At 36.2% G+C, this 20,846-nt stretch overlaps 1 protein-coding gene, 1 long non-coding RNA gene and 1 pseudogene across 2 annotated transcripts; 1 reads left to right on the forward strand and 2 right to left on the reverse strand.

Annotated features, from left to right (window-relative positions):
• Window positions 1-3,168: 3,168 nt before the first annotated feature.
• On the reverse strand, window positions 3,169-9,989 carry LOC125480694 (annotated as a pseudogene).
• Window positions 9,990-11,915: 1,926 nt separating this feature from the next.
• Window positions 11,916-13,771, reverse strand: LOC125480651. The gene is made up of 2 exons (XR_007260980.1): window positions 13,389-13,771; window positions 11,916-13,209 (listed from the first exon to the last, which is right to left on the reverse strand). It is a non-coding gene; the product is annotated as an uncharacterized LOC125480651 (long non-coding RNA).
• Window positions 13,772-15,215: 1,444 nt separating this feature from the next.
• LOC125480736 (ATP-dependent RNA helicase DBP3-like) lies at window positions 15,216-20,288 on the forward strand. Its single transcript, XM_048591837.1, has 7 exons — window positions 15,216-15,552; window positions 16,103-16,747; window positions 17,005-17,093; window positions 17,857-17,956; window positions 18,733-18,984; window positions 19,591-19,757; window positions 19,874-20,288. The coding sequence occupies exons 1-7, from the start codon at window positions 15,391-15,393 to the stop codon at window positions 20,154-20,156; spliced, it is 1,698 nt and encodes a 565-aa protein (XP_048447794.1). The 5' UTR covers window positions 15,216-15,390; the 3' UTR covers window positions 20,157-20,288.
• Window positions 20,289-20,846: the final 558 nt, after the last annotated feature.

Below are 20,846 nucleotides of genomic sequence, written 5' to 3' on the forward strand. Positions count from 1 at the left end.
GTGTCTGCATCTTCATTTACATTAAATTTTACTAATTTTCATTCATGTGGGGATTGTTAGGAATTTAATAATTTAAATATTAGTATTATTAATATTTAAAATATTAAATATTCAAGTGAATGAAAATTAAAATAAAATACAAAATGGTCATGAAAAGGTTTGACTGGTAGATTTTCAAGGATTGTGTATGTCCTTTTAATTTTATATTATTATGAAAATGGTCATCGAAAGTTTTGACCTGCAGCTTTTCTCAAGAGGTTATGTATGTTTAGGAAAAGCAGATGCAACTTTTGGAGCTTGGAAATAGATGCACCTTTGCTCAAAGGTTTCATCTTTTTCTTTGGAAAAGCAGACAAATTGTTTTGGTAGCAGATTTCCAAAGGTTGCATCCCTTTTGCCTTGGAAACAGATGCATCTTTTGTGCAGACGAAACCTTTTTCCTTTGGGAGCAGACGCATCCTTCGAAAATGGGGCATGTCAATGCCTATAAATAGACTACCAAGTCAAGCATTTTAGATATAATTTTGCATCCAGAAATCATATAGAAATTAGAGTAGTTTAGTGTTCAATAAAGAGAGAGTTTTAAACACTTTTGGTTCACTGTTCTTTGTGGATTGGAGTGCTACTTCCACGAAGAGAAAGATCGTTGTATCCTGGGAGACATTTGCCAACGCAAACCTTGAGGCACCACTGAGGGGCAATCTTGTCTTAAGGCTATAAAATCAAATTCTAGCCTCGATCTCTTATGGTTCTTCTATTCCTTGTTTTTCTTGCATTTATAGAGATTCGATTGTGTGTTATTTAATAGTTTATAATAAAATATATAGCAGTTTCCATAGTTTTTTTTTTTTTTATTTTTTATTTTTTTAACAACAGGTTCGAGTATACACGTGAGTAACACGATACTCGATAAGAAAAAAATTAATTTTATAATTTTATAACCCTAAAAAAAATACTATAATAATTATATATATTAATTTAATACTTTTATACCCCTAAAAACTATAATAATTATATATATTAAATTAAATTTAAAAAATTGGTGACCATTGGATCGGCTGAGATTTAATCTCAACCGTCCATTGTGCATTAGGTTGGAGGCTATCATTCTTTTTTTTTTTCTCATTCATTCTGATGGTGACCATTGCATTGGTGACCATTGGATCGGTAATGTGAGGTATGTGCAATCATACTAAGTGCTCCGTTTGGCGGGTTTAGTTGAAAACTGATTTGGACTACTCAAGAGAATAGTTTTATGCCTTTATTCAGAATCATTTTCAAGTTGTTCCTATGTTTTTTCAATCAGATGAAGGTGGTGAATATATGAGTCTTGCGTTTAAGAGGTTTCTGGAATCAAAAGGTGTTGTGCATTTGGTTTCCTATCCATATACTCCCCAGCAAAATGGAACTGCAGAAGGGAAGCATAGACATATTTTAGAAACTGCAGTAACCATGTTGTCCACAACTCATTTACCACAAAATTTTTGGTTCCATGCATGTGCTCATGCTGCTTTTCTTATCAACAGAATGCCTTGTAAGTCATTAGAATTGCAGTCTCCATTTTTTAAGCTATTTGGTATTTGGGACATCCGTTTACCCCTATCTTAGACCATATAATTCATTAAAGTTAGATGCTAAGACATATGAATGTGTATTTTTGGGATACTCACTCGGATGCAAAGGGGTCATTTGTTATCATAGAGCTCTGAAAAAATTGTTGATATCCAGACATGTGATTCACGATGAACAAACCTTTACTTTTCATCACAGTGAGATTAAGTTTCAGTCTTCAAAAGATACTGGGAACAGATTTGGTACACATCCAATCCTTGTTCCTTATGTTCTTCCTTCTATAAATAGTGACAACAGTTTATCACAATTTGGAACAAGGTTTCAGTTAGTTCATACAGTGGATCAAATGAGTTCTCATGATGCTGTTATGCTAGATCAGTCAGTTCCAGTGGCTTCAAATTCATCACAGGCTCCTCGGGCTTGGAATTCAAAATTTACAACTTATTTGCCAACTTTGGGATTTCAAGTTTCAGAATCATATTCAAATCTGTTCATACCATTTTGCATGTTGGAGATCATCTGCTATTTTGACAGAGATGGAGACGGCTCAAAATTAAGTTTGGGAGTCGGATATGTGGTTTTTGCATAGTGGCAAAGACAGAGATGGTGCTGCGATGCAAGAGTATAAAGAAAAATGGAAGGTTTTGAATGCCATGGAGAAGGGTTTAGCAGCTGCGATGTGAGATTAGAAAGAAAAATGGAATGTCTTGAATGCCGAGAAGAAATGGGGGAGAAAGAGAATAGCAGAGAGATCCATAAATGAAAGGAGATATTACACAGACGTAGGTTTTGCCATCAGCGACAAAATAGGAAAATCAATATTTGGGCCATTTTAATTGGACTGATTTAGTGTTGGGCTTTGTCTTAACCATTAAATAAAGTTAATATATGGTTTTTTTGTTAACATTCAAAGTTTTCAAGCCATTTTCATTAGTTTTCCTTTAATAATATTGCTTTTTCAACTTTATTAGTTTATATTCCTGGGTCAAATTTCAACTTTACTAGTTTATTTTGAGATTGTGAATCATGAAATTATTCCAATTGATGTTATTTTAGGACAGTATGACAACGCTTTTGTTTTTGAAATCTAAAAATTGAAAACAAAATAGTTATACAATGTATAACATTATCTCATTTGAATAGTGTCCTCTAGCTTTGAGTGACAAGGAATTTATCATGAATTAATCAACCGGCTTGCAAGTAATTAAAATTTTCATGGAAGAATTTGTTCAAGCTATAACTAACTTAATTATTTGAATCTTTAGGTTGCAGGCTAACTTTTGCAGCCTCTGTTGGTTATTAACTTTTAAGTACCTCCTAATTAAACTCAGATTCGTATTGTTCATAGAGAAATGTCTTATCAACAGTAAGTATTAATACACAATGTAGAAATCATGGGGAAAAGTAAAGAAAAAAAAAAAGCTTAACAGTTCAAGACGCTGTTTTGGAATTTGCAACAAGATCTTGGGTAGTCCTACATTATAATTTATATGTTGGAACTATGTACGTGTTAGAATCAAGAATGATCTGTCAGATCAAAGATATTGCCCCCAACAGCCTAATGTTGAAAAATGTTGAGGCAATGGTTGTGTTTCCCTAGAAAAGTAAGTTGTACTTGGAGGGCTTGAACACAACATTGTAGAACACCATTGGTAAAATGAAGTCTTGAGGAATGCATCCAAATGCTCCAATCAAAGCGTTGATGTCGCCAAAGAATGGAAACATAGTTGCAACAATTGTGACTATGTCCACAAATAGGGATTGATAAACCAACGTCAGCACAACATTGCGAATTGCGTTCAAGTACTTCATTTGTTGGTTGCAAGTAAACCTGCAGAACCGATAAAGTTTTGCGTCAACTAGTTCATTTTTTTGGTGATGCAAAGCGGAGTAGAAGACGTACCACACTTGTTGAGATTTAAGTTGCTTACTAGCTTAGAATCAACATTGCGGATGACTATCCTGCAAGTGTAATTGAAGAGAATGGTGAAATCGAAGAACAATGATGAATTTACTAATTTTAGTAATAGCTGTTAGAGTTTAAGTTGTAACGGTTAGTTTTCTTTCTATTCTTAGTAAATAGCACAGTTGTTGCTCTTATCCATTTGAGTTATATTGTGCATTTCGATCCTTTCTCAAGTGGAATGATCATAGCCTCCGATGGCTTGCATGGCTAAAGATGTGTCTTTGGTCCTTGAAATGTAGGATCTGAGCAATTGACCAAGTTAGGGTTACAACCTTGTATTCCCTCTCTTCGATTTCAATCCAAAATTATTAGAACTCCTCTCTCTATGTGTTCATCTCTCACAATCATTTTCTGTATCAAAGTTTTGATCTTTATTGTTAATAAACCTATCAACTACATGCCTGATACCATGTTGAAATGGTATCAACTATAGCTCTGTGGTTTGATACCGAATAAGGGGCGTGAACTATGAGTGAAATTCTTCTTTCAAAAACCTAGAAAAGTTAAAGGCAACACCATTTTTTTTGTTGAAATTTCCTACTTGAATAGTCTAAGAGATAGTAGGATCTAGTTAATCCAATGGAGATTTACGAACTCCATAATTTAATGGCAACAACTATGATTTCTGGGCAGTCAAGATGGAAACCATCCTCATACCACACAATCCATGGGATGTGATTGAACTTGGGGTCTAGGAACAGACAAATCCCAAAGAAGAAATCTTAGATGATGATGAAAGTGGGTTGGAGCATGCTCCAGTGGAGCCTCTAACAGGCTCAAAGGAAGACAAGATCAAGAATGCCAAGGCATTGAGTCTCATCTAAGGAGCAATCTCAGATGAGCTTTTCCCATGCATCAGAAATGAGAAAACAACAAAAGGACCTGTGAAAATTTGAGAAGAGATTTCAGAGGTGACAAAAAGGTAAGAGATGTTAAACTTCATGCTATAAGAGCTGAGTTTGAATATTTAAGAATGTTTGATGGTGAAACTCCAGATGACTACTGGGCTAGGTACTTTAAGATAGTGAATAACCTAAAATCTCTAGGTGAAGATGTTCCTAAAAAAAGGGTTGTGTAGAAACTATTGATGAGTCTAAGTAGGAGATACAAGTCTATAGTATCCATCATAGAGGAAACTAGAAACCTTGACAACATTAGAGTTGAGGAAGTGCTAGCTTCAATCAAAGTTCATGACAAAAGGGAGGAGACCTACATGATGAAAGGGAAAAATTTAATAGCACTGAGAGAGCCTTTAGTACCCTTAAGGTTGGCAGCACAAGCAACATTGCAAAGACATACAAAGGGTCTTAAAATAAACAAAACAACAAATGGGGACAGAACAAGAAAAGGAAAAACTAGTCTCAAAACTCAAATTGAAACAACCAAGGAAATAGGAATCGGAACAAGAAGTTTTCTACACAAAACAGACATCCAAGTAGCAGTCAAAATGGGGTGAAACCTCAGTGTCAAGTGTGTGAGAAATACCACTTTGGTGTATGCAGATACAAAGGAAAACCTAGGTGTACTAAGTGCAACAGATTTAGGCATCTAGTTAAGGATTATGATGGCAGCAAGCAAGTGGCAAATTATGTCAAGGAAAAGAGCTTGTCATAGGTACAATGTTCTATGCATCCCATTCAGCCTCAATAGCACAAGATTCATCTGTGTGGTTTGTTGAAAGTACCTACAACAACCATATGTCCTCTCAAGAATCTCTACTTATCAATCTTGATAAAACTGTGACATGCAAAGTTAAAATGGGGACAAATGAAATACTGATAGTTGAAACAAAGCATGGAAATAGGTACATCAATGAAGTTTTGCTTGTTCTTGGGTTAGATGAGAATCTGTTGAGCGTAGGACAAATGATAGAACATGGTATCCATGTTCTATTTGGAGGTAACATGGCTGTGATTTTTTATGACAACATTCTTAAGAATGTTGTGGCAAGAGTTGTGATGACAAGAAACAAATGTTTTCCTTCGGCCTTGGAATCCATAAACCATGTGGCTAGAAAAGTTGCAATTAAAGATGATTCGTAGAAGTGGCATAGAAGGTTGAGACACCTGAATTTTGAAAGTATGAAACTGATGCAAAAAGGCATACTTGAATTTCAAGACAAGAAAGAAGTATGTGAGAGTTGCATCACAAAGAAGCAACATAGAGTACTTTGGCAAAGAAGTAGCATAGAGGGCAAGCCAACCACTAGAACTGGTGCACACAGATATGTGTGGACTAATGCAAAATGAATTTGTGGGAGGAAACAGATATTTCATCACATTCAATGATGATTTCTCAAGAATGTGCTAGGTTTACTTTCTCAGGAACAAGTCTGATGTCTTCAATGTATTCAAGCAATTAAAGGCATTTGTGGAACTACAAAGTATTTTCAAGTTAAAAAAGCTCAAAAGTGATAAAGGGAAAGAATATACCTCACTTGAGTTTCAAGATTTTTGCATAGACATGGGAATGGAAAGACAACTAACTATTGCATACTCTCTTCAACAAAATAGAGTTGCTAAGAGGTAAAATATACCTATTTGTGAAATGGGAAGATCCATGATGCTAGAAACAAAAATTCTAATCAAGTTTTGGGCAGAAGCAGTGAGTACTACAGTGTATATCCAGAACAGGTGTCACACAACTACCTTGATGGAGAAAACACCTTTTGAAGCTTTCACAAGAAGAAAACTTGGTATAAAACACCTAATAGTGTTTAGGTGCATATGCTATGCATTTATTGCATCTTAGTTGAGGCGGAAATTTGATGAGAAGTCCAGAAAGGGGATCTTTATGGGTTATGGCAGCTGTGAAAAGGGCTATAAAGTCTAAGATTTGCTGTTTAACAAGATTGTTCTATTTAAGAGTGTGGTGTTCACTAAAGATCAAATATGGAATTGGGAGAACAAGAAAATTCCATTTCAAGACCTCTCAATATAGAAACTAAAATTGCAAAATGTGAAACTCAAGAAGGATCATAAGAAGTAACTCACTTTGATGTTGCTCAAGACACTCAAGCAGGCTCAAGTCATTCTAGCCCATCAGTGACTGATCCAGGAACTCTAAGTAAAAAATCAGCCCTAAGCTCAACTTCTATGAAGTTAAAGAGTTTGGAAGATATATATGCAAGGTGCCACATGTGTGTAATTAAACCTGCTAACTATCATAAAGCTGCAAAAGACAAGGCTTGGCAAGATGTAATGAATGCTAAGATTGAAATGATTGAGAAGAATGTTACATGGGAACTAGTAGAGAAACTTGCAAACAAGCCTGCTATTGAAGTTAAATGGCTGTTCAAAACCAAGTTGAACTTAGATGAAACTGCTTAAAAGCACAAAGCTAGGCTTGTGGCAAAAAGGTATACACATAAACCTGGCATTGATTATAATAAAACCTTTGCCCCAATGGCAAGGTTGGATATACTTAGGACCCTCATTGCACTTACAGCACAAAAGGGTTGGAAGTTGCTGCAACTTGATGTGAAATCAGTTTTTTATTTTTTTATTTTTTATTTTTTTTATTTTTAATGGGGTGCTTGAGGAAGAGGTCTACACTGAAGAGCCTGAAGGTTTTGAAGGAATGCAAGACACAAAGTCTATAAGCTAAAGAATGCCTTATATGGTCTAAAGCAAGCTCCCAGAGCTTGGTCCAGTGAAATTGACACCTATTTCATTAGTTGCAACTTCAAGAGAACTCCTAGTGAAGCCACTTTATACACCAGAACTAATGAAAAAGGAAAAATTATAATTGTCTCAATCTATGTTGATGATAATTTCTATACAAGCAATAGTGATATGTTACTCTATGAATTTAAGAAGGAAATAATGCAGAGATATGAGATATCAGACTTAGGACTACTTCACCATTTCTTGGGAATGAGAGTACTACAATCTGAAAAAGGGGTGTTTATTTACCAAAGCAAGTATGAAAAGTCTCTACTTGTCAAGTTTGGACTTGAAGATTGCAAGCCTGTGTCAATTCCCTTACCCACTGGAGAAAAACTGAAAAAGGTTGATGGAAGTGAGCTAGCTGATGAAGCTTTATACAGAAGGATAGTTGACAGTCTACTGTATTTGACAGCAATAAGGCCAGATATAATGTTTGCTACAAGTTTGCTATCTAGGTTTATGAATGGTTCCACAAAGAAACATATGGGAGTAGGAAAAAGAGTTCTGAGATACATTCAAGGAACTCTCAACTATGGCATTGAATTTGTAAGAAACAAAGATGCAATTCTAATTGGATTATGTAACTCATATTGGGCAAGAAGTGAAGATGATAGTATGAGTACTTCAGGATATGAATTTAGCTTTAGAAGCGAAGTGTTCTCATGGGCCTATGTGAATGCATTATCAACTGCTGAAGCTGAGTATGTCTCAGCAGCATAAGCCACAGCTCAAGCTATTTGGCTGAGGTTTGTTCTTGATAACTTTTGGAAGATGCAACCTGATGCAACTCTATTGTTTTGTGACAACATGTCTGTAATATCTATGGCAAATAACCATGTGTTCCATCAAAGGGCAAGACACATCAACATGAAATACCACTTCATCAGGGAAGCATTGTAGGAATGAGCAATTAATGTGAAATATTGCAAAAGTGAAGAACAACTTGCGGACAATTTTACAAAAGCCTTGCCAAAAGAAAGATTTAATTATCTAAGATTAAAGCTTAGAGTGAAGCCAATAAGCAGCTTAGGACAGGCTGTTGAGATTTAAGTTGCATACTAGCTTGGAATCAACATTGCAGATGACTATCCTGCAAGTATAATTGAAGAGAATGGTGAAATCGAAGAATAATGATGAACTTACTAATTTTAGTAATAGCCGTTAAAGTTTAAGTTGTAACATCTAGTTTTCTTTCTATTTTTAGTAAATAGCACATCTGTTGCTCGTATCCATTTGAGTTGCACTGTGCCTTTCGATCCTCTCCCAAGTGGAAGGATCATAACCTCTGATGGCCTGAATGGCTGGAGATGTGTCATTGCTCCCTAAAATGTAGGATATGAGTAATTGACCAAGTTAGGGTTATAACCTTGTAATCCCTCTTTTTTATTTAAATCCGGAATTATTAGAACTTTTCTCTCTCTGTGTGTTCATCTCTCACAATCATTTTCTGTATCAAAGTTTTGATCTCTATTGTTAATAAACCTATCAACTACATGCCTGATACCATTTCAACAACACTAATAGCTGATACTTGCAAGGTTGAGAGCCATGTGTTAATTTAGTTACTTGTTTTCGTTCGATTTATTCAATTTGATGACAAAAAATTGAGCAGAATTCTTCACTTAGCCTGGTTGGCAAACGCCCAATATCCCGAGATACCAATGCTGAAAAATGTCGACAGTACGACATCATAGTATACAAAAATAAGATCAAAACCTAACAATAAATTCGAAATATAGGATTCTGTTGTCTTTTTTTCCTTTTTCTTTCTCAAGTAATAAGGCTAATGGAAAATCTGTATTTCAGGAATAATGCCATTTCCATAAGCTGCAGCAATGATTGCAATAGCGTTGAAGGATCCAAAAACACGATTCTTTCTGCTTCTGCTTCAAGAATAATCTCCTTCCTAGGAGTATTCATGGAATTTCCTGTGAGCACGGGAGTTAATTAATGGGGCTAATCACAAAACACAAATTCCTAATTAGGTAAAGAAATTATTTTGTGATGTCTTACAGATGTATATAGAACCAGAAGTGGCACAGATGCTATAGGCAAAGACAAAGGACCAAGGACACAAGGTTTCTATGCCTTAAGGAGCGGAAAGATGGAATTTGTGCCAACACCAACATCAGGACACCAAAATTAATACCAAATTGGTAGAGTTGCATAGCTTCTGGTCTTGAACTAGGAAGCAAAGATATATACTTGCAGAAGAAGAAACTAAAAGAAATCAAACTTGATAATATTTCAGCTTTATAATACATTGTTCTACTAGAAGCTCACAAAATAAAAGTTCAAAAAGCATGTGGGTTATTGAAAATGTCGACGGAAATATAAAACTGAGCACCTTAAGGCTCTGCCCTCCCAGAAGAGTGCAAGCTATAACTGCACCATAGCACAAGCCAAACTGAATTGGACTAACAAAATATCGTCCCTATCCTCATCCTATAAAACTAGACGATGCATGCTCATATCATTTTTTTATCAAATAATTTTGCCTCAAATCAAATTTGAATTTGGGAGGAACCTCAAGTTGTCAAAAAGCAGCTTTTGAGTATACTCACCAAAATATCTTTGGCCATGTCGCGGAATCGAAGCTTGGCGTGGTGCCCTAGAACCAAGGACAGAAGGTTGTAGGAGTAAAATGTTACAATAGCTGATATGGTGAGGCATAAGGCCCCAGCAAACCAACCTATTAAGGACATTGCATAAGGCCGGTTTGGTGGGCTGGATGAGATTAAGTTTTGGAGATATGATTTGATTGGCAGAGACATGTAAGACATGACTTGTAACTCATGTATAAGAATAAATTAGATAATCTCTATTGTAGATTTATAACTCATCATGTCTAATTATGTTCATCTCACATTTTGACATAACAAATAAAAGACTACTCAAATTCATTTTAATTGTCACAACTTTTCTCAGTCAGCCCACTAAATAGGCCCTAAAAGTGCAAGAGCTAAAGTTGAAGTTATCAGATGATATCCACAATGCAACCATGACCCCATGTACATATTATCATTAGTTAAACTCTTCAATCGAAAACTAGACTAAAAGTGTCATTTAGTACTACGATCTAGTGATATTCTTTTTTACTTGTAAGTGAGAGGTCTTAGGTTCGATTCTAGCGAAAGACAAATTTAAACCACATTTTGCTAGCCTATTGTGAGGCTAAACCCACCCCATCTCTTTAGTATAAATAATATCGTTTGTTCAAAAAAAGAAAAAACACCAGACTAAAACTCATTGATCTTGATTCTTGACACACATTGAATTTCATTTTTGAAAAGATGATATTCTAAACTAATCAATTTAGGGGAAAGATCATTCGAACTTCGATGCAACGTGGACAGTACTGCCCTTGCTGACTGGCAAAGATGAAGGAACAAATCATCCATGTGATGGGACTTTCACATGGGAATATACACTTCTTGGCCAAGAGACGTCACTTTAGGAAATATTTGCACTCCTCTAAAAATATTGTGAAAAAAGTTTCTCTTGATCTACCCATACATATAAAAATAATTAATTGTTGTAAACTTTCTTAGTTTAAGTGTGATTGTGTAAATCTTAGATTAGATTTGATTTTAATTATCATTTCCTATTACAACTTGTATTCCTTGGGGATGAAGGAATTTTTTCTCTCTTTTTACTACGGTAAATAAAGGCACTATGTAGGAGGGATAATACACACATTCCCCCCACAATTCTACAAACACATGTATCTCAATTTCTCTTCTCCTTGCCACTGGTTCCTTTAACCTTGTCAGATAAAATAGGTTACAATATTAACCACATTTTAACCTCCATTTTTTTTTATACATAGTTTTCAAAATGAATCGCGAGATTTTAAATTTTATAACTCGCATCCTGAATGTTTATGCTTATATTGGGAAGAAAAATTGTCATATCCCGGCCCGGGCCCCACCACAACCCGAGTCCGACTCCACCATAGCACGATATTGTCCGCTGTGGGCTTACCATTCCCTCACGGTTTTGTTTTTGGGAACTCACGAGCAACTTTCCAGTGGGTCATCCATCATGTTATTGCTCTAACCCCCTTCTCGCTTAACTTCGGAGTTCCTACTGAACCCGAAACCAGTGAGCTCCCACAAGGCCTCGTGCTAGGTAGCGATGAGAATATACATATAAGGATCACACCCCTGGGCGATGTGGGATGTCACAAAAATAATCAAATTGTTTTCAAAGCACAAAATGGGCAAAATTGATAGGATTAAATAATAATATTTTGTTTAATGATTCTCAAAAATAATTAAAAAATTTAAGTACTGGGTATTTAAACGGTACTCTACGTGTCATAATATAAGTGTAGAAAATGATATATTTTTTTTATCCCTTCACTTATTTTATAAACACTGGCTTAAATATTGAGCACTTAGAAAAATTTCTCCAATGATTACCGAATTATTCATTTAGGCTGCAGACGGTATAATTGATAGAAATTTTGATATTTTAGTGTATATTACTATAAACAAAATTTTGAGGCCCATTTTGAATACAACCTCAAATCTTGGGGGTAGGATTTAGTTAGAGAAATAATAACAACACACTATTTTTTTTTTAACACACTTATATTAATTTTGTTACTATTTTCGTTCTATTTATTCAATCTAACAACAAATAATAATAAAAAATGTGCCTAATTATCATTTATATATATATATATATATATATATATATATATATATTGTAAAAGGATATTTTATTAAACACCAACAACAAACATACAGCACATAAAGGTCCAAAGACTACATATCAACAAACAAAAGTAGGCCTAAAACACTAGAAAACAAAAAATGAGCCCAAAAACAGTTAGGCCCAAACTTAACATCAAGTCTTCCAAAGCAAAAGCTTCCACACCTTTCCATAGCTTTCTCCACCCTTCCAGTGCCAGCCAATCCATCCGATTCCATCTCTGCCGCCGAGCACTGCTTTAACAGACGCCACATCCAAACCCAAATTGCTACCTGAGCACAATCATAAACTAGAGATAGCTGGCAACTAAGCAAGAGAAGCGAACTATCAGTTTGAAGCTCGTGAAAATCATGAACGACACTAACGAAACCGACAGATAACAAAGAGAAAGTGGTGGTGTTGGAAACACCTAAGCTGGTGGATACACTGGAACTCTACGCACTATCTCAGTAGGATGTGTGGCCAAAGATTGGAGCAAGGAAGAGCCAGGAAGAGTAATACCCACGAGGATAAAGCAATAGAATAGATCGAAGTAGAGATTTGGAAGAAAAAGCAGTGGAATCAAGGAAAACAAAAGAGAAAGAACGCAAGAAGGAAACAACAACCGACCCTAACCGAAGCTAGGGCCAGCGCCACAGGATTTTCTTTGGTTTGAACGCCTTACACAGGAATTGAGAATAACTCTCAGTTTGAGAGGAAAGCTCTCTCATGGAGAGAAAAGTTTTCCAAGCTATTATCATTTTTAGGGTTGGTTCGGTATGGGATACTGAACCGAAACTCTTATTCCAATTCCCAAACCAAAGTTTTCGGGACTCCCAATTTCAAGACCAATCTCAAATCCAATTTTTGAGAATCCCAAAATAATTTAGGGCTCATGTGTCAAAACAATCGTAACAACATATAAACTTCGTTTACAGCTAAATAGTGTAGCTAAAGTAGCAAATACACACACGAATTCAGAGAAAGTCTCGGCAAAACATTATGCTATTACAACATTCATCGAAAAATAAAGAAAACTATCCTCCCCCAGAATCTCCAAGGCAAGAAACCAAACTCATTGGCCTAAATTCTCTCATGCCTATAAAGAAAGAGAGGGTACTGTAAGAAACATAGAATTCAAATATGGATTGGATGGTATCTTGCTAATAAAACAAATCTAATCCACCATGTTTTATGTAGGCTTCGTGGCTAAAAATTCCAAAAACTAATACTGTGAACTGATAAAAAAAATGAATTTATTTAAACTTGCCTTGCTAGCAATGTTGTTGGAAACACAAATTGTACCTGTTGTTGGAAATAAACGAATTATAGAATAACCATATGATTAAAAACCCCAAATTTCAAACGAAATTGAAAACCCCCAAATCCAAAACTCTAGAATTCAAATGCCCAAATAAAAACGAATTGAAGCCACAAACAGACTTTACCACATCAAGATTACCAGATGAAGACAAGAATATTACCTTAATGAAGAGAGAAGTAAAAGGAAGCAGAGGTGGCTGTATTGATTATCGAATGCAGAGGAAGTTGTTAAATGCAAAAAGAAAATGGAAGACTGGTCTGGAAGTAGTGTGAAGGTAAGGGAGAGAGAGTGAAAGAGTGGAGGTCGAGAGAGAGAGATTTATTGGTTTGAACTGAAAGGAGTACAGGAATAGGGAGGTAAGGAAGTGAAGGTGAGGTGAGGTCAAAGAGTTTGGCTGAGAGGTCATAGTGAAGGTGAAGGTGAGATTAGGTTTCATTTTGAATGAACGGTTGAGGCTAATTATCAACCAATCCAACGGTGTATAATATCTAAAACTATATATATTTTAACTTAGGTTCGGTTTGAGATTACTGAAAAAATCAGATTGTGAGACCGATTTCTGTATCGACAAGGTCATAATTGGTACCAAAATTTTTAGGATTTTCAATTTAGAATTTTTTTGGTTCAGTTTCGGAATTTTTTCGTTGCAGTTCGAAATTTTCGGTATTTTTTTTCATCCCTAATATTCATTTTCGTTGTTAATCCAAAAAGTAATGTACGTATCTGCCAGGTCTGGAGCCCTTGTTCCGTCGCATGCGAAGTTTCAATAGAATTTTCAAATGACCAAACTACCCTTAAACCCGAAACTGTTAACCGAAGTCCCACGAAAGGCACAAACTACAAACCGACGCGACCTCTCAGAGCAACTCCACCCCTATCCACTTTGCGCCAGCACCCAGCCTATTTATCCACTTAATTGAACAATAACAGACTCAATGAACAGTAATAGGCCAAAGCATCTCCACCCCAAAAAAAAATGTGCTGGCACCTAGTCTAAAAATGCGCTGGCACAAACGATCTCCACCCCTACAAAATGTGCTGGCACCCAGTCCATTTAAAATATTAAATAATTTTTTTATAAAATAATAAAAAAAAAATAGTTTTAATTTCGGATAGGATTTTTAACCATTCTCGTCACGCCACGTGTCATTATCCGAACGTACTATTTTTTGAATAGATTTCCGCTAAGATTTTCAACCAATCCCGACAACCCACGTGGCATCTTTTCCATGTACATCGTTGAACGATTTCGTAATTTTACTCCACATTTCTCGCTTATCCATCTCATTACCCGTAATCGGGTCATGAGTAGTGCGAACCCAACATTCACACAACGTAACATCTTCACTGAGCTTCCACGAAGTCATTTTTTTCTCTCAAAGTGTACAAAATATTCAAATGTAGAAAGTGTAGAAAATATTGAAATGTGGTGTAAGGTGGAAGATGAGGGTTAGGTATTTATAGAAAAAAAATTAATTTTTTAAAATTTTTCTGTATTTTTTTAAAAAATTTTGACATTTTTTAATTAATTTTTAATAAATTTTAATGTTGTAATTAATCGGGACCGTTGGATTTGAAAAATAATCAAATCCAACAGCCAACACGATGCCACGTGGCCAACGGTCAAATTTCTGACCGTTGGGCCTTTTTTTTTTTTTTTTTAAATTTTTGGTGAAATAAACGTGGACCGTTGATCTGTGATCGGACGGTCCAATTTAAAATTTAAATTTAAATTTTTTTTACCGTTGGATTTCCAACGGCTAGTTTTCCAACGGCCTAAAAAACTAGCCGTTGGAAATCCAACGGCTCTGAGGAGGCCACGTATCCTTCACCCCGGACGACTGCAAGTGGACTGGCACGCGGGCCCCAGCGCCTGCACAGCCTGTCGGCTACGCGCCCCGGGCACCGCGTGTGTTGCACGCGCCAGAAACATACCGGCTCATGGGTCTGTCCATTTTGGGCTGGGCTGTTGACTGGCACGGGCTGGGTGCCAGTCAATTGCACGGGCTGGAGCAGATTCACTTGGTGCCAGTCCATTTTCTTCACTTGGTGCCAGTCCAAAGGGCATGGGCTGGAGTTGCTCTCAGGGTATCAGTTGAAGTGGAAGGAAGAGCGAGCAACCCCTCTCTCTCTGAGTCTCTCTGAATCTCTGCAAATCCGGAATGGCGAAAGGTGACGATGCAGTGAGGAAGAAGCAGAACAAGGTCAAAAGAAAGAAGCTCCACAACAAGAACGACCGTTCTTCCTCTGCAATCTCTGCACGCGTAGCCTCCATTATTGCTGCCAAGAAGCGCCGCCATTCCGGAAAACGCAGCAAATGTCAGGTACTTCCTCCAACACAACTCTTGGGTCCCTTAGCTTTGATTGTATTTAATTATACAAAATAAGGAAAAGAGAAATTGATAATATGTTAATTAGAGTGCATTTTTGCTCACCTGCTCACCAGAGGTCTTAAAGTGCATTTTTGCTCACCTGCTCACCAGAGGTCTCAATGATCACATTGTTGTTAGATGAGTTTGATTTAATTTATTTAGTACACGAGTCTCAAAATTTAAAATCATCTAACGGCAATCAATGAGGCGACGAGCATTACCACAAGTTATGGGTGGTGACCAAAATTCTTTTATCAACTTCCTCCAACAGAACTTTTCAGTTTCTCATGTTGTTTACTGTGCATTGGATGATGTGGAAAATTAAATTATGGGGTATTTGTTCTGTCAATTGGGTTTTGTGGTTATTTCATTAAGGATTCTTTCTGCAAAATAATTTATAATTTATAAATGTATTGTAAAGTTTCCATGGAAGCATTTAGATTTGAATACTGGTCAGGTCCCCGAGTATTTAAGCAGAGTCTTATTTATCTTGACATTGCAGGGTATGTGCTTTAGCCTTCCCACCCTTGATGATCCCTTCAACGATAGGTATGGTGCAAAGGATTTTGAGAAGAAAGTAACCAAGAAATCCATGCTTCCCAATAAGCGTGAGAAGGCGTTTTTGAATGAAAAAAGTGAAGAAACTCTCGATATTGAAATGGTGGATAGTCCAGCGCAGAAGAAGGAGATGGTAACAATTTTGAAGGATGAGGTAAAGAAATCACTGACGTCTATTAATACCACGGCTGATAGAAGCCGAATGGATCCTGGAGAGACAAAGACTCAGCTGGATGGGAATGGGAGCATCTACGGGCATCAGGAAAAGGTCTGTGAAAACTTAGATTGTCCATCTAAGTATCTTATTCAGTGCTTGAATGCAATAGAAAATTCACTTCGCTGTGATGGTACCTACAACAACGAGGAGGGCAAGCCCTTGTTTGTGAGTACTTGGGGAGTTGAGTTTTGGAAGTGTTATTCAGCTGGGAAGGATATACTCGAGACAAGCGGAACCTCTTCTACAATGGAGCAAATTGCATGGATGGTTTCCTGCGCTGCTGATTCAGTTTCTAGAAAGGATGAAGAAGGTTTATCAGTCACCAGCCCATATCTTTTGTTCCTTGTTCCATCCCAGGAGAAAGCCACAAAGGTTTGTATGATATATTTGTTTAGCAATCATTGGTTGAAAATTTTAAAGCTCATTTGAGTGGCCAACCACTCTAAGGCTCAATCTAGATCGCATAAAAGACACACATAAATAAGGCCCATTAGACTGTTAATTCAAGCATGATGTATTTTTCTCTGACTCCATATCCATGGAATCACATATACCCTCTTCAGAGTTACATTTGTCCTTGTTAAGTGATTAATGTGGTTGTTTGACATTTTTTGTTTAATGGTGATCAGGTACGTTTAGTATGCAAACCTTTGAAGGCTCTTGGAATACATACAGTGAGTATACATCCTGGTGCTTCCTTAGATTACCAGATTGAAGGGTAAATATTGACTCTGATATTTTAAAATTGGTGCCTGGGATAATGCCATTTTGGCGCATTTGACGCAAAATTTATTAAAGTTGCTTTCTGCAATTCTTCTCATGGGCATTCTTGATTTACCATGTCCATATTAATTAGTGATTCTCATGCAACCTTAACGTTTGATGTTTTTTCTTGTTTTAAAGATTTTCATACTAGTATATGTCGTACAAAAGCTCTGTGGCATGCTTGTTCTGACCAGTGATACAACATGGCCATTTACACAACATGATTCTGATTTTCAAACTTGTGGGAAAACAAAAGGTCTATGATGTATGGCTTTGCTATTTTAAGCATGAACCGTGAATGATGTAAAAAGGAAACAAATGGAGTTCTTTTGGCATAGTGTGTCTGTTTTCATTCTTATCAAGTCATAAGTATGCTTAGTTCTCTGGTGTGTGTGTGTGTGTGTGTGTGTGTGTGTGTTTGTGTTCGTGTATTTGTGTGGGCTTGCAGATGTGTGTGCATTGTGCATGTGTGCATGTACGCCTGTATGAGTGGGTGCACATTTGTCGTGCAACTGCTCTGCTGTGCTTGTATGCACATGTGCAATTGTGTCGTTGTATATAACGCTATGTATGCAGAACTATAAATTCAAGGAACTATAAAATCAAGCTTTAAGTTGTTGGTTGTGTGCCTTCCTTGTAAATGCTGGATCTACTTAGCCTTTCATATACAGTTTATCCTTGTTATGGTTTCTGATTAACTGTGGTTTTGTGAATAGTCTGAAAAGCTCAGAACCTGAGATTATGATTTCAACACCTGAGAGACTTTTGGAGCTTCTTTCCTTGAATGCCATTGATCTATCTGGGGTTTCGTTGCTGGTATTGTGTTCCTTAACTTGTTCATTCATTATGCAGTACCATGTGTGCATTTGTTAATCTTACATTCTCTTTTCTTACCCCTTAATCTCGAATTACTGTTTAGCCTGTTTGTAATTGAATTTTAATAATCAGTGGTAATGACTTACTGTTGGTTACACTATCACTGTTACTTCCATACATTGGATTCCTATCGGATTCTTTGTCATGGTTTTTATAAGTTTTAGTGTGTGGACACTAATGTTGTGTTTGGAGTTTGGACGAAGGATTACCAAGTACCAAGGATTTTGGCTATTAATAATAAATGAACTACAAAAGATTAAAAACATGTTTGAAATGACGATGCAATGCACTGAGAGGAATTTGTAAGTAACTGCTTGAAATGAGGGATTTGAAAATCCTTTGTTTAGTGGCTTTGTAATGCTCACGAAGTGCCTTTTCAATCCCTCTACTTAATGTTTTGCAAACCATTTCAAACTAATTTAGCCTAAATCCCTTGGTACTTGGAAATCCCTTATCTAAACACACCATAAATTCATAATTTATCGCCTTAGCGCACAGGAGACCTGTAGCCGATGCTTTTCTTAGACCTCTGTGAAACATAGGCTAGTATTTTTAACCATAAGAGGGATGAGAGCTAACAGTTCAGTATGTTTCCAGTATGTTTCATTAGTCTATCAAGTGTCCTTACTGATGAGTTATTATCTTATTATCTTTTTCATTTTACCTTATTTTCATAAAGAAAAAAGTTTGAATGGTTTCCTTTGTCACTTGAACAGGTCGTTGATGGACTGGAATCTTTCTATAGCGAAGGTTGCTTTGATAAAATAAATTCCATTCGCCAATCTTTTAGTGGAAAAACCCATACAGTTGTTTTCAACGATTGCCTTAGATATGCCTGCGTACGAGTGGTGCAAAATCTTCTGACAGGATCAGTTCATAGATTATCTCTAAACAGTTCTCTCACCAGTCAAAGTGCATGCATCATTCAGTCTGTAAACATGTGTCTTTTGAAAGAAAAACTGCCTAAGGTAAGTAGACAACTTTTACAAACACCTACGTTCCATGCGAGATGTTTAAAAGCTAACCATAATTCTAGAAAGAATACTGTTTCTTAAATGTTTCAATTTTCCACTATAACTGTTGGTTTTTTTAATATTTTAAAATCATATTGAGATAAAAATTAAAAAAAAAAAAAAATATGATTGACTGGATGGTAACTTTTCAGAGGTAGTCTGGAGGTACGCTGAAATCCTCAACACGTAATGTGTATCTTTACCTAAAGAATTGGATGTTAGAGATGGTTAGAGGACTTAGGGTTGTTTGTTGAAGAGCATCAGGATGCTGTTGGAATTCTTTTAGATGTGCAAAGTCTAACATTCCTTGATGTAGTGAGACCTGAGAAGGATTTCGTAGAGATAACTCTCTCTTGAATTTTTAACCTGCAAAGTAGAAAAAGATTACAAGCGTAATTACACGAGTAATATGAAGGAATATGGCAAAATGCTGCTCTGTTATAGTGGAGAAAGCTTGATCATGTAGTTATTTATTTATTCATTCAAATTAGCTCTGTATTGTTGGGGAATACGTCCTTGAAATAGAGTTCAGTTCTACCTACCTGTCAATTACTTTTGCAGGCTATCGGAATTCTTGATCACGCTTATCGTGGTCGGCACCAGCCTCAGGCTTCAAAGGTACTGTATATAGTAGGGAAAGATGAAAAGCATCGTAAACTAGCTACTGCGCTAAAGTTCAAGGGTTATTCCATCTCATCTGACTCGGTTCTTTCAGAAGTTGGGAACAGGTTGATGTTCATACTTCTTTTTTTTATTCCTTTTTTCAATCCTGTAAACTAAACTGCTGAAGCTCATACTTTGTTTTGTGAGGATGACTCGTTGTTTGTCTTTCTCGTCTGTTCAGTGTGGAATCCAAGGGCAGGACGAGGCCTATAGTCTTCATGATTCACATAGACCAAATTGGTGCAACCGACTTCAGTGAATATGAATTTGTAGTTCTACCCGATTTGATTCTCTCAATTGACAGTTACGTTCAGATCCTCATGAAAATGGCTCGGTACTCTGTCAATGGCGTATTGCATAGCTTTTTTTCCAGAGAAGACGCAAAGCTCGCTGCACCGTTAATTAAGATCCTTGAACAATGTGGGCAGGCAGTGCCTGAAGCCCTAAGAAAAATGTCTTCATAGCAATGACATTTGGATTTGTTTCGCCCATTTTTAATTCACCAATTTTGCCAAATGTTGTCATTGATAATTGATTTCTTCTTGCAAGTCTTGTAATACGTTTTAATCCTTGTAGTTGATTGAAAAGACTACTTGTCGCAACTTCGCTTTATCCACTAATCATTTGGAATTTATTTTTTCACCAATTAGCTCGTAGTTCAGTAAAAAAAATTTTAATAACATTGAAAGATGTCTTAAATTCGAATTTCTAGTAGAAGAAAAAAAAAGTACTTTTATTTTCTCACCAATATGCTTTGCTATCGGCTTTATGCGCAGTTCAGTTGCCCAAGTGTGGAGCCGTTCTATCAAAACGATTTTTAATTGATTTGAATAATGTCAAAATGTTTCAAAGTGTTTAGTACTTATTTTGATTAAAAAAATATTTTAAAAGATTCTAAATTTTTATAGTTATTTACTAAAATTATATGTTTTGGTGTGGAATGGATTGAATCATTGACTTTGATACAGCCCATAATTAAACTAATTAAGACAGGTTTGAGAGTAGTCTAGTAGCAACTCCATTTTGTATTCAGATAATATGAATTTGAATGGAAATGAAACATTACAAATGCAATGGACAAAAGAGTAGAGTTCAATTTTCTGTGGGTTAACAACATTTTACACGCTTCAAGTTTGTGTCATTTTCAAAATAAG

The sequence above is a fragment of a genome, unplaced genomic scaffold (assembly GCF_019419815.1).
Source record: "Pyrus x bretschneideri cultivar Hongxiangsu unplaced genomic scaffold, Pyrus_bretschneideri_v1 Contig35, whole genome shotgun sequence".
In the NCBI taxonomy this organism is placed as follows: domain Eukaryota; kingdom Viridiplantae; phylum Streptophyta; class Magnoliopsida; order Rosales; family Rosaceae; genus Pyrus; species Pyrus x bretschneideri.